At 45.4% G+C, this 14,651-nt stretch overlaps 1 protein-coding gene across 1 annotated transcript; it reads right to left on the reverse strand.

Annotated features, from left to right (window-relative positions):
• Positions 1 to 11,213: 11,213 nt before the first annotated feature.
• LOC146187412 (iripin-8-like) lies at positions 11,214 to 14,289 on the reverse strand. The gene is made up of 2 exons (XM_084607668.1): positions 13,897 to 14,289; positions 11,214 to 12,939 (listed from the first exon to the last, which is right to left on the reverse strand). Exon 2 carries the CDS (start codon positions 12,866 to 12,868, stop codon positions 11,639 to 11,641), a length of 1,230 nt encoding a protein of 409 aa, XP_084463794.1. The 5' UTR covers positions 12,869 to 12,939; positions 13,897 to 14,289; the 3' UTR covers positions 11,214 to 11,638.
• Positions 14,290 to 14,651: the final 362 nt, after the last annotated feature.

Below are 14,651 nucleotides of genomic sequence, written 5' to 3' on the forward strand. Positions count from 1 at the left end.
TCTGATATATATATATAAATAATATATATATATATATATATATACAAGCAGGTAAATGAAGGGAAAATGAGGGTGCTCGTTATAATATATGAAGGAAAGAAGCCAACAGTCGGCGAGGCCAAGGAAAGCATCGGGGATTGTACTTTAGGTCTTTGTTACTATTGTTAATTCGTTAATCACGTAAATTAGTAATGTAATCTGTTTAGGGGAACGATAATTAAACACAAAGTGTAAGGAAAAACAACGTGCTGATGGTGGGAACCGAACCCGCCACCTCCGAATATCGCGACATATATATATATATATATATATAGGGAGGGGGTTGAAGCTCAAATGGGTCCGGTAGGGCATAGACTTAAAGTAGTTGACACACGGTAGAAAAAACAACACTTTATTCCGACGTTTCGGCCGGGGTCCGGCCTTTGTCAAGGAATGTGACATTCCTTGACAAAGGCCGGACCCCGGCCGAAACGTCGGAATAAAGTGTTGTTTTTTCTACCGTGTGTCAACTACTTTAAGTCTATATATATAGCAATTCGGAAAAAAAAAGTATTATAAACCAGAGGTAATATTATTACAAAGTAGACTGACACACGCTTAAAAACATAACAAGGTTTTACTGATGTTTCGACGAGGGACCATTCTTCAGAGTGGCATTTTACAGACCAGGAGCAGTTCTATAGGGCTTTGAGGGAGGCAGCTACAGTGCGCCTGAGTTAAAAAAGACAGAAGATTAAAAAAAGCACATGGTACCCGATGACTCACGGTTGGGAAAGATGTTCAGTTGTCACAGTAACCCATACACGTCAGCATACGATAGGATTCCTGAATGCATATGTACACACACACAAACACATGCCCAAACATAGAAACTAGACAGTCAAGCATGAGTCTGACAGACACCAAAACTATGACTGGAAGCCTGCCCATCGCCCTTTCTCCACGAACGTGTGCTGCGCACAATAGCCGCGCCTCCAGAAGGAGTCACTGTTCAAAAATATGTGTAGTGGTCACAGTAAGCTATTCATATACACGGTGGCACAATAAAAGACTCCGCAAGGCACACAAAAACGGAGATCATTCAGCCAAGCACGAGTTCCACAAGGGTCAACAATTCTTGACAAAAGATGAGGAGCCCAAAAAAAGCAATATGGTAAGGTCTACGCGGAACGCAGTGCCTAGGCCAAGCAACCCTACCCTTCAGAAAAGTACCACAGCAGGACAAAGCCGACAGGCCGACACCAGGAAATACGGAAGTGGGTGTTCTTTATTCCTCAACTTGCGCTGCATACATTAGACGCGCCTCAAGGATGAGTCACTGTTCACAAGTGTGTTAAGTATTCACAGTGAGCTGTACAGGGGGGCACAAAATAAGACCGCGAAACGCAGACAAGCATAGAGACCAACCAGTCAATCATGAGTTGCACAGGGCTAAAAAAAATAGACATTCGGGATACCAAACTACAAAGAGAAAAGAGCAGTAATGCTGAGAAGTGCTACCAAAGAAAACAACCCTAATTAGGAATTAGGAATGAATTAAAAGAAGATAAGTGAAACATTCCGGTGATGTACGGTACGATTTCATTTCAAATAGGAATCTTATTTTCCAGGGCTCTCACTAAGTCACGAGGAAGTTTACTTGAATTTATAGATAAGATACGACCCTCGCACTTCCCTGTCATGGTGTGCGCAGAAGTTTGATTCCAAGATTGTTACCTTCAAGTTATTAAATTCGTGACCGGGAATATTAACATACCTCAATAAGGGGAGATTATGGAGTGACTTGGCGTGTGCGCGATGACTATTAAATCTTACTCTGAAGCGTGTCTCTGTTTGCCCGATATACTGCAGCTGACATGTTGAACACTCAAGGAGGTTTAGCACATTTGAGCTGTCGCAACTGAAGTTACCCTTTAGTTTTATTGAAAGTCGGAGGCTGTGCTAACAGCGCTGGTTGATGTGCTCATATGGGCGCAGACCTGACCACGAGGCTTATTGCAATGCGAACAGCCCGCGGTCTAAGCAATGCTGATTTTTGAAGATGTTAAAATGTCCCTAAGACACCTGTTTCGTCGGTACATGACCCATTGTGGCTCTGCAAAAAAAAAAATTTGCAGCGTTCACTCTGCTCGAGTATATTGCAGTGCTTGGCTAGAATGTGCGAGACATTGGGAACAGGGGCAGAATGTGTTAGGACAAGGTTCGTGCGGTTAGATTTCTGGGTAGCTTCATCACTAAATTGGATGGTAATTGGCAATATGTGATGTTTTTTCGTACATTTCGTTGCTAATTTGTCTTTCGCTCCAGCAATTTTGACAAATTTCAGTGGGTGTATTTTATTATTATTATTATTATTATTATTATTATTATTATTATTATTATTATTATTATTATTATTATTATTATTATTATTATTATTATTATTTTCACTACCTAAGTAGCTTGATGCTTGATTTGGTTTAGGGGCAGATCTATCGCTGTCATAATAAATGCCATCGGACACGTTTTTTTCTTTGTTTTCTCTATTAATTTCAAAAGCAACCACGAGTTAAGCGCGTTCGCTCATTTTGCACTATAGTCTCTGCTTAAGGTAACAGCAATACTTCCTGACAGCCTATATGTACTTTGCTAAGGTTTAGGTATTAGCAGCAGTCCCAGCAGTGTATGGTTTATCGCCTTTCGGTTTAGCGGTACCTTTTCCGGGTATCGACAAAACTTCAAATTAGATTTGAAGGAATTTGAAGGAATTGTTCTGGAGAAAAAAGAAGGTTGCATAGGATTTTAAATTGCTTAAATATTGAGTGACCTATTCCTTGCGAAGAGTGATGGACACTTTTTAGTCATATGAAGTAAACTGGAGTTGCCAAGGCATTCCGATATGTAGATGATTGTTTGGTTTGCCTGCCGTATACAGAAAGCAAAGTTGAGAGCATTGTGGTACTACTCCCTAATGCACATCCGGTTCACGTTTGAGAAACCAGATAATGCACTTAGATAAAAGTCGTGTGCTTCACAAAGATCATACGTGTTGGTTTTATAGGACACGAGGGGCGAAAGGCCTTCGCCCTTACGACTCCGGTCAAACAAGGTTGATCAAGAGGGGACAGCTGTCTCGTGTTTACGGCAGGCATTGATGAAATCCTCTCCGCAATTGATGGGCGAGAGTGTCAACCTACAGATTGAGAGGTTGAATAGAAGGGGATATCCGAAGAGCATTTTGATATCTGCCGCAGAAAGCTGTTTAAATAACATGAGACCCCGAGCAAGAGAGCGTAAAAAGAGTGAAAAGAGGAGACAGGTTTTTGTCCTGCCCTACGTACATGGCATCTCACATTCTCTTAAGAAGATCGCGAACCAATTTGAAATTAGAGTCGTGCTATCTGCACCGAACAAGTTAAAGAGTCTGGGCAGGAAGGTGAACGGAACGAGTGGACCAAGGAAGGATGCAGCGTGCTGCATAGGGGGCGCTCTGTCAACTGTCACGAAGGTGTTGTGTACAAGATTCCCTTGACATGTGGGAAGGCTTATGTGGGGCAGACAGGCCGATGCCTCAATTAGAGGTTAAGGGAACACAGATGTGCGGCATTGTCGGCTCCAGGAAACTTGGCGACCCATTGCTCTCGTTTTCGAACGGAAGACGCTCAACAGGACTCGAGGGGTAAACATTGTGTAGAAATAAGGAAACCAAGGTGCTGGCAAGGTAAAAGTCACTTTGAAAAGACAGGTTATCGAAGCATTTAAGATGATTCATGGTAGAGAAGGGGCATGCGTGAGTGTTCCATCTGTGGCGTTGAGCAGGAAGAACGTGATACTGCTTCATTCGAACAATATGACAAGAAGATAGATGCAACTTGCCATTACTTTCGTTTTATTTTTCCTTCAGAATTTTTTTTCGCATTTTTCCTGAACTTTTTTTCTTTTTCTTCGTCTCACTGTACCCTTGTGTCTTTTTGTTGTGCTTTCTTCTTCGTATCACAAATAACAGCCGGTTGGCAGAGAGCGCATGATTGGTGTGAACGTCTTGCTGTAATCTGTGTGTGTGTGTGTGTGTGTGTGTGTGTGTGTGTGTGTGTGTGTGTGTGTGTGTGTGTGTGTGTGTGTGTGTGTGTGTGTGTGTGTGTGTGTGTGTGTGTGTGTGTGTGTGTGTGTGTGTGTGTGTGTGTGTGTGTGTGTGTGTGTGTGTGTGTGTGTGTGTGTGTGTGTGTGTGTGTGTGTGTGTGTGTGTGTGTGTGTGTGTGTGTGTGTGTGTGTGTGTGTGTGTGTGTGTGTGTGTGTGTGTGTGTGTGTGTGTGTGTGTGTGTGTGTGTGTGTGTGTGTGTGTGTGTGTGTGTGTGTGTGTGTGTGTGTGTGTGTGTGTGTGTGTGTGTGTGTGTGTGTGTGTGTGTGTGTGTGTGTGTGTGTGTGTGTGTGTGTGTGTGTGTGTGTGTGTGTGTGTGTGTGTGTGTGTGTGTGTGTGTGTGTGTGTGTGTGTGTGTGTGTGTGTGTGTGTGTGTGTGTGTGTGTGTGTGTGTGTGTGTGTGTGTGTGTGTGTGTGTGTGTGTGTGTGTGTGTGTGTGTGTGTGTGTGTGTGTGTGTGTGTGTGTGTGTGTGTGTGTGTGTGTGTGTGTGTGTGTGTGTGTGTGTGTGTGTGTGTGTGTGTGTGTGTGTGTGTGTGTGTGTGTGTGTGTGTGTGTGTGTGTGTGTGTGTGTGTGTGTGTGTGTGCGCGTGTGCGTGTGTGTAAGAGCGAGTAGCTATGCAGCGCCAGAGGTCTTCAGAGCTTTTTAACGCTTCAAATTTATTCACGATGATGACTACCAACTAGCTTATTCATCTGCCCTAATTCAATTTATCTCCTGTGTTCTGAATTTCGCAGGTGACGAGAAATCTCGTCCTCCACAAGCTTTGGTATTCAAGGAGTGCTTCTAGGATCACCGAGAGCGAGGTGTCAGGTTAGTTGGTAGCGCTGTTCTTTAGCTAGGATCCGGCCGTTACCTGACTCAGAAGCAAACCCCTTATGCTGCATGGTCTTGAGAAAAACTGTACATGCAATCTACCTCGGCAGGTATATTATCCTGTGAGAGAAAGAAAACTTGACGTCAGTAATTGGCACCGTAAGGAACCTAATTATCTAAAATTTAATAATTAAACTTTACCGAGCATGAATATATTTGAAACTGGGAGACAGCCTAATTCCTCGCAAATTCGATTTGGCAAAATCGTCTTACCACTAGCTTTGTATAAATGCGCCCGACGCAAGCGGGTCGAGTAGAGGGGAACTTTCATGTTGTCGGACTTAGCCTGCCCGACCCATCCAGGTTTAGATGAACTCGTTTCTGTCGGGCGTAAGAGGCCGATACCGCTGCTACACCTTGCGTCGATCAAGCGAACCAGACACAGGCCGGAGAGGAGGAGTGGTCAGGCGAACAGTTCACAAGCCCGTCCCCTGCTGCAGCCCGACCAGCAAGGAGGCAAGAGGGGAAGGGTTTAGTCCGATGCGTCAGCGTCATCGTGGTCAGTGTATACATGCTCCTCTCCCGACAGCGGCTTTCAGCCCGACAGGTCTACTGGACCCAACTTTGTCTTGCGCATGTAAACCCCGTGACTGAGGTATTCCAAGGAATGCATTTGCTCGATCCGCAAATGCAAGGCGCTGACGATCGGAGCGAAATTCCTCCGAGCGTGACGCGACATTTCGTATGCCGACGGCATACAGCGACCGGTGAGGCTGATGACTGTTCCTTTCGCTTTCGGCTATTCGCGTAGGCGAAGAGCCCGCCGCAAGAGCTGCGTCACACCAAGGAGAAATTTCACGTTGATCGCAACTGCCCTGATTGCGAAACTACGCAAAATCAAGGAAACTTTGGTATTGAATATTACATAATTCTAATGGTTATACTGAAGCATTGTAACAAATGAAGCTGTCTACATACAACCATCTTCGTATTTCCAATATATACTTTTGCTCTAGCCGCAATAGCTATGAGAAGTCCATTACTAAATTTCAGTTATGCCCGACGGAGTCAGCAATCTTACTTTGTGTTCCCCTGGCCACATAAAGAATGTAGAGAGGTAGGATCCACGCACCTGTCGGCGCCCAAATTTAAGCAGTCTGTAAAGCTTAATTTTTAGATTTGTAATGCCAAATATGAGGGACGGGCGTTGCTTTCGTTGTTTAGTAAATCAGCCGGTCGGTAAACTGAAAAATGCTGAAGTACAGCGATCATCTTGTACAATGCAAGATCTCAGAGATGCCAGACACATTTTAGCCGCAGAATAGAGTCTACATTATATGTTTTATTCGCTAAGTACTCAAACTGATTTATAATGAATTTATATTATTTAACAGCCTTTTTTCAATAATTGTTACACCCATTACTCCAAATTATTCTTAACATGATTTCACGATGACGTGAATGACATGAATCAAGTGTCACAAACGCTAGCTCGGTTTATTGGAATTATAGGGCGCATGCGAACCCTGCTTCCTATGCAGGTGAAACTGTAACTGTACAACGAACTGCTTTGTTCCTATCTTAATTACTGCCACGTAGTTTCGAGGATAAAAACGGTAAAGGCGCTACTTGAGTTTTTAAAGCACTCGGGGTAGAGTTCTAGACTTGACGTGTACGCCCTTTACCCATTTTTAGTACAGATCTCTGGACATGTGACAATTTCTTTTCCTTGCCGCTCTTTCTATCCTTTTTCTCTCTTTATTCCCTTCCCCACGTGCAGGGTAGACTACTGGGCATCGCCTAGGTAACCTCCCTGCCTTTCCATTCTGTTTTGAGAACGCCACCATATTCAAGCCTGCAGACGATTCACGTACTAAAAAATACACCCGTCATATATACAAAGCCCCTTATGCAACACCCAGTGCCAACTTTTCCCGCACTTCTAGAATAGTGAAAATTTTCGACTATTATATATATCGGTTATGCCTGTGAGTTAAATCAGAAACTGGAAGAAATATATATAGTTTGTATACGATCGCCAAATGCAAAAAAGGGAATACAATTATAAAACTAGACATAAAGAGACCAAGGCCGTGCCTACTCTTTGCTTAAGTTTGGTAAAAGAAGGGCTCCGATATTTACTTCCCTTTCTACTAAATGAGTAGCACTTGAATTCCTTTGGTCAATTTTCGCGCGCGTACAAGGAGCTTCGTGCTCTCTCCGAGCATATATCGAACTGATGCATTCAGCTTTGCTGCCTGTGAACTCCACGAATGGTGCAACATATCCAAGCGTAACTTCGTTTTATTCTGTGAGCTTTGCATGTTTTCCTGTGATCGTGAGTGCGTCTGCCGGTGTGTCTCCTTTTTTCTTCGGATATAATATTGTTTAGGCATAATTCTCCCCGCCTGATGTTTTCGTTTAAAAATGAACCGATCGTATTGCAACGCTGTGCTCTGAGGTATCCTTCGTATGTGTGTGTGTACAACGGATGCTGCCGGTATGTCAAACTGGTTGTTGTGGGCCAGTCAAGCTGTTCAAGGGCAGCTGTTTCTTGAAGCTTTCCTCCATTTGCAAGTTTGTAGAGGGCAAATAAATTGATCTTATTTGATTTGACGTAAAAATTTCTGTTGTAGAGAGCCATGGTTCACTGGTACTTCCTGATCAACTATTGGGAGAGAAAAAAAAATCACAAAACTGAATCTTTTTTTATATATACAACTTTTCCAGCTCAGCTCCTTGACATATTGACATGAGCTTTGAGGTCCCAAATCTTCTGTAAAGGCGCCTGTAGTTTTGCACAGGCTTCTTACAGTACAAGGTAAAGCCCTGTCATCAAATAGTGGTAATCCAGCGAACGCATAATGTTTTCTCTTTTTACCTGACAATTACGAAGATGCCAGTTTGAAGATTTGTATGTCTATTGAACACAAGTACAATAGGGGCCAAAATATAGGAAAGTGTTATGAAGAAATAACTCTCGTACGCAAAGCAAACATGCTTAAAGAAAACCAACAACAACAAAGACTACTTCTATTGGGTGAAAATAACTCACAAGTCATCTTAATAACCACAAGAGGAGCATCGGACAGGATTTGTTCAAACATTAGGCTTTTCGCATTTATTTTGAATAAACCGGAGTACACAAAACTCGTTTCTGTGAACTGGTTACGCCGACATGGCGTCATTTGTGTAAAAACAATTGTCACCATAGAAAGATTAATTCGCAAACCTTTTTAATTAGTTTTTTATTATCTACTGTTGGCGTGCTTGTCGACATCGCAATTTAAGGCAGCGTCCCGAACTATCCAAGCACAGTTGCAGCGACTATGCGGACCTTTCCATGGGGCGAAGCAGCTGCTGCGTATACGACGCCCCGTCTAACAAGGGAGTCGAGTAACAGGCGACGATGATCACTTTTCGTGCCTGGCCAAATTTTTCGTTATTAGACGAAGAAACTGAAGAATCATTGCGCAAGCGTGTGGGGCGAGTTCTGTTTCATATACGATTGCTTATATATAGTGGGTGGTGAGACATCGTGCCACCCAAAATTTCGCCCGCGGCCATGCTCGGCGATACCACACTCTGTCCAAGAACTGAGCTGTCACCATCGCCTGTGACTATACATTCATGCCGTGAGCAGCGCTATGCGCAGCAGCTTCGGCACATTACGGAGAGGCCTCGTGTACACTGCCGTGGTCTCGTGTGGTAAATACCTCAAGAGATTAAAAACAGCACAATATAGAGTAGTCCAAATGAATGTCATTTAAGTTTCCAATATCCACACCACATGCACGCTATAGATGCAGTAAATAAAAAGTTATTTTTTTTTTCAAACTTAGCTTGTCGGTGTAATAACGACGGCAGTTTTTCCTACAGTTTGCGTTCATCTGGCTAATAATTCATTAGCAAAAAATGATCTTGAATTTCCCCTTTTCTGATTTAAAAGAAGTCTACAAAGTATACTTTTTAACACTCTGCATGGTCGACATCTTCACACTAACGATGGTAAACCTATAATATCATAGACTTCGAGCAGTTGGTGCATTATAAATGCCAAGCTATATCTACTATTCGGCAGACTTACAACATCAAAGACAATTTCACTCCCTGTTAACTACAAAATAGTTTTGTTATTTTTAAACCCTCGTCATTTGGTGAGAAGTGGTAGTTTATTGCACTCGAGAGCATCTGCTGATTAAAACTATGCATGGCACAAAATGTGCGAAACGCTCACATAATGCGTGCCTTCGTAGTCATCTGCTTCGATATTTTATAACATATATAGCTACTCAGGCTATGACGAACGCCATAGTGGAGGACTCCGGATAACTTCGATTAGGTGCGGTTTCTTACGTACACTGGCATTGCACAGTGCACTGGCGCCTTACGTTTCGCCTCCACAGAAACACGGCAGTCGCTGTATCGATTGCATGGTCTCCTAGATCAGTAGTCACGCAGATTAAGAAAAAATGGTACAGAAAACTTTCTGTTGTCACGACCAAATTTTTGAGTTTTTGGCAATTACCTGTTGTCACAACAGAAATTTCTACAATAACATCAGAATTTTTTGTAGCTACAAGAAAGTACTACATAACTACGGACTACATAAAGGTGCTAGAGAAGAAAGTTAAAGTACTACTGGCAAGTACTGCAGAACTGCAGAAACTTATGAGGTTTACGACAGCGCTACAGAATACTGTGCCGTATTTTTTACACGGTACTAACGATTTTTCTTTACTGGGCATGCGCGCAAACTGCTGATCCATCGCGGCGGAGCAATTTTGCAGTAAGCAAGTTGCCGGGTAGACAGATGCGATCTGTCCAGTGCCTACATTTACAGGATACATTCGAAAACCTTTATCAAGAAGAGTTGGAGAAAAGAGTTCTTGGAAAAAGAGTTAATGACGAAACCCACAATATTTTACGTTTACCTGATGACATTGCGCTGCTAAGTCATGCAGGGGACGAGCTGCAAAGCGTGATCAGTGACACGCACAGAGGGTCAACGAGACGATTGCTTTCAAACTCAGCGGTTTTAAATAGCCACATAACAAATTAATGAGAACATAGCACAAGAGCACAAAATAAGTGTAGATTAAACGTGCACAACCAATCATGTAAATGCATTATTACCTGGAGAAAGGTTTTTTTATATTTGTATTAGTATATAAGAGTTCCCTATCACTCCTGGCGCTCGGCGGCTTTGATTGTGGCATCGGCGGAAATCGTATTGTGCACATATATCTGCGTTTGGGTGAACAGTCCGGCAACAATGTTGTCGCCTTCTTGCGCAGTGTGAGCGAACGTGATTCTATGCGGTACCCAACTGCAGAGGGACGCGGCGCCGAGAGTTCGTGGCCTACATTGCACGATCCGGATGCACGCTTATAGAGAAAATATCCAACAAGAACAAGCCGGCGGTCGCTGACCCTCGCCTCGTCTAGCGCCTCGAAAAAAGCCGCTCGGCTGAAGTCGTCGGATGCGCCGCGAATGTCGCTGGTAGCCACATGAAAGACGAGGCCTCACGCAAAAGCGTACTGTAGCGCGAGGAGTACGTCGAAGGTGGCGTTAGCCGCATCGTTATGAATCCGGACAGCCGTATCGCGAATAAGCCGTCGCTCAAGCTTGGGCCCGCAGCACTACTTTGCTGCAGACTCTTCGCTGCATGAATATCAGTGCGGACCGCAGTGACCGTCATTTTATGGGCGCTAGAAGTCTACAGCCCGACTCTCACAGCCTGCCGTTTCTAAAGACGCTCGCACACGCCGACAATAGTGCAATAATGACCCTTTGAGTGCGCAGGAAAAGTTCATGGATCCTGGACAAGAAAAAAAGGCTGCGGACACTAAACCCTATGCTCCTGATGACATCAAGCTACACCACCACGTTCACTTGGACCGGGCGTGCCACCGCCTTCCGTCATGTCCGGGCTAATGCTGTATCATATTGTCTTTCACCGGTAACCGAAGCGGAAACTCCGGGGTCCAGGGCAATATAAAGAAACAAATTATCAACGCAAATTCAATGCTCTATGTTTATATCTGGCACTGAGGCACTTTATGCAGAACCAAAAACCTCCGTATTTGACCTGCCCCAGACATAAGTACGGAAGTAACTAGCTTGTTTTCTTTTACCTAATTTTTACGAAATTCAGCGTTGAAAATTATATGCTTCGCGTCGTATGTATTCTTACTTTGAAATCATTCTTTTTTTTTGCGTGTGTCTGTGTGTGTGTGTGCCAATACCTCTCACATGTCATGTCAAAGAAAGCCGATTCATTCAGACTATTCGTGCCACACAGAGGTGATCACGGTAACGAATTTAATATGGACCCATCCTACAGCTGAAAACAATAATCCACAGTTTTGTTTTTCTCACTTGCAACGACCAACGCTATTCCAACATATTCTGAATGAATGCGCGTCAGATTTCTGACCGTACCCGATTTCAAAGAACAAAACAGCCTGCAAACTTTTGGTCTCACTCGCGCTGTTGTGTTGCTTCAATTTTACAGCGCAGTCAGAGAACAAAACTTTCTTTTTTGTAGCCTGCGAAACAATGCCCAACGTAGAACAAACGTCAAAGTGCCCTCTGCAATGTGCACTGAACGTTCTTTTTGTGAAATAAGCGGTTCTTCCATACACGATAGCACCACTGTAATCGTTCAAACACACTTTTGTCAGACACAGTCAGAGTAAGCACATCACGCCTCCATCTTTACGATCTGAGCAACGAAGAGGATCGCTCCTGTTGGTTCATGCCTGATGAGCGCGATGAACGGGCGGTCAACGATGAACTGCTTGAAGTGCACAAGTGACTTGGACACAAACTGCGCCTCAGTCGCGGCGACGGCGCGGGTACCCACTTCGTCGACGTCCAGCGCCGCCTTGTGGAGGATCTCATTGAGCCTCAGGTCCTCGCCCTTGCTGATGCCCTTAAAGTCCGCCGCGTCCGTGAAGGGCACCTTTAGTCCAAGCGTCTCGAGGATTCCGCGCAACTTAAGCAGCTTCTGCACTTTCATCTTCGGAAGACTAAGCTCAACCTCCTCGGGCTCCATACTATCTACGATTTGTTTTACCTTCTCAGCGCTCAGTCCCTGCAAAACGCCAGCTAGAGGGCTCTGTCGATTGCGAGGGAGCATGAGGACCATGCTGTACTGATCGTCCGCATATGGCACCTGCAAGGCGTCCACGTCCAACTCGTCGTCGTGGGCGAAGTTGAAGGTGTGGATGATGAACATAATGGGAACACGCGCGATTGTTCCATCGTAGTTGCGGAAGACGCGATTGTCGGTGAACTCTGGGTCGAATTTGGTTTTCCAGTCACCTTTGAAATACATGGCGTTGAGCACCAGCATCTTCGTGCTGTCTTCGGGGACCTCCTCCAGGAACTGTGGGATCCGACCTCGTGTCTTCTTGCTGGCCCACTCGTTGACCCCTTTGACGACTTCACCGCCACGTCCTTCGGCGAACTGCACGGTCGCAAGGCTCGCGTCAAACAGCTGGTTGATTTCACGGTAGTAACTCGCGTTGAATGGGGCGCCCTCTTGAATGAGCACGGCAGAAGCGTGATCCAACGCTGTCGCCCTATTGGCTCCTCCCGAGGAAGACATTTGCCGCAGAAGCTCGCTCATGAGCGGACTAGAAGGATTGCCCATCTGAGCGGACATCTGGTAGGCCGTGCGTCCACGTGCTCCCATGAGGACCATATGAAGCACTATATTGACGCTGATGGGAGACAGAAGCACGTTTTGCTCCCCAAGAGCCTGCAGCATGCGCAGGCCCAGGCCATTGTTTCCTTTGACGACGTCATCTAATGTTTGTTGCGAGCGCCGCAGCGCTCCTTGTGTTTTACGACCACGGATTGCGTCCAGAACGCCGCCTTGGATTCCCAATGGAGCCATAAGGCACAGAACAAGCCACGCCAGCTTCATTTCTCCAATGAGCCACTTGGCCTTCCTACTTGAAATACGTTGCGTGTGAGCGGAGTTCGGGGCGTCTGGGGCTGCATGACAAGAAACGAAGCCACTTTGTGAATCCCAACCCCTCGAGAGGAGGTGTACATGGAAAAGCACTTGCCGCGGCACTCGACCTGATCAAGCGGTCAAAGGAGCATTCCTCTTTCGTCGGAGCTTAAATTGATGCACAGTTCTTCCGTGCCTTCGTGGCACAGGAATGAAGTCCGTAAGAATTTGAATATTATACAGATTGTGCATGTCGTTTACAGCTCACAATTCGCCTTTTAGTTTCTCATTTTTTGCTTATTTAGACTCGAACTAGTTTTAGTGGGGTTTGAGCGAAAATAAATGTTCTTTTCCGACTACTAGACTTTCACTCTTCCTGCATTCTGTGCTCGTGAACAGCACTCGTTCGGTGTCCTGTGTGCAAGGCTACGTGGAAAAAATTCTCAGCTAAATTTTGTGCAAAGCCAAGTCGGTATAACGCTGTTTCCTCGTTCCCGGACTAATATAAAAGCTCCATTACAGCTTGGCTCGTAAGGTTATCATTAAGTACTCGGAACACTGGGCTAGAAAGCATCGGCCTAATGACGTAATGTATGTCATTATGTCAAATTGTCGCCATTTTCCTTTCATTACGCTGTAATCTACGTTTCAGGTGACATTGAATTAATCACTGATCATATTCCTGGACATGACAACAGTAAACTCTCGTTCCTGATGTTGTAGAGACAAACACGCACTGCAAGGATCGCAAACCCGCATCTAGAACTGTTCTAAAGAGTATGACCACAGGGCTGGAAACAGCGCAAGACGCGCACCCAAAAGGAAATTTCCTTTTTCATTAATTTTTTCTCGTGTTTTTACCTGCACGCGCTAATTATCCTGGTGAAGTGAACAAGCAGAATTCCTTTAAGAAACACTCGCAAGGGATGTCGTTGAGAGGAGGGGCAAAAAGAGGCATAATAGAAACGCGACCGCTTCAGTAAAAGCAAATCACTGACCTTTCGAGTTGAGACGCTCGTCAAACCAACAAGGTGGCGCGCGTTCGGGTGTCGCGCCCGACGCGCTTACACGCAGCAACAGCGGCGGCGCCGCAATGAGGCCGATGGAGCCATACTCCGTCCTTGTTTCGCCGAGAGTCGAGCGCGCACTCAAAAGGAGCGAAGCGTGTACGCATTACCGACGCGACCGCAACGCATCAAAACCCGTTTTCGGAAAGGATGAGCCGACGGGCGCGACAACAGCATTCAAGGACGGCAGTTTTTTCCCCGCTGCCACGCGCTTTGCCGTTACCTTCTCGGGGGGGCGGAGACGCGAAACAGGAGGGGCGCCGTCCGAGCGCGTTGAATGAACGGTGACGTCCGCGCGCGAGCCAGTGTGTGTGTGCACGACTAGGGGGGAACCCACTCCTGGGGAGTGGATGAATTCTCCTCACGTGCCGGATATGATCGTCGTGGCAGCACGATGCACCCGAAGCGTTCTCTGCGTGTCACAAACCGGAACTTGTGACTTTCGCGTCGTCGCTTTGCTTGTGCCATACGTCGAACGCCAAGACACCCTGTCGCGCAAAGCTAGTACAAAGGATTTTTGATCCTCACGAAGTGGGTGCTGAAAGTCTAAAGAGAGCGTGTAGATCTAGACGTCCATTCGATTTCTGACTCACCGAAGCAGCGAGCGATACATCTCTAGAGGATACCGACAAAGGCTTTATACACTTATGAAATCGGTGCAGGCAGACTGCAAGCGTACGAGTACA

The sequence above is a fragment of the Amblyomma maculatum genome, chromosome 6, assembly GCF_055883805.1.
Source record: "Amblyomma maculatum isolate TAMU_Amacu chromosome 6, ASM5588380v1, whole genome shotgun sequence".
Classification (NCBI taxonomy): domain Eukaryota; kingdom Metazoa; phylum Arthropoda; class Arachnida; order Ixodida; family Ixodidae; genus Amblyomma; species Amblyomma maculatum.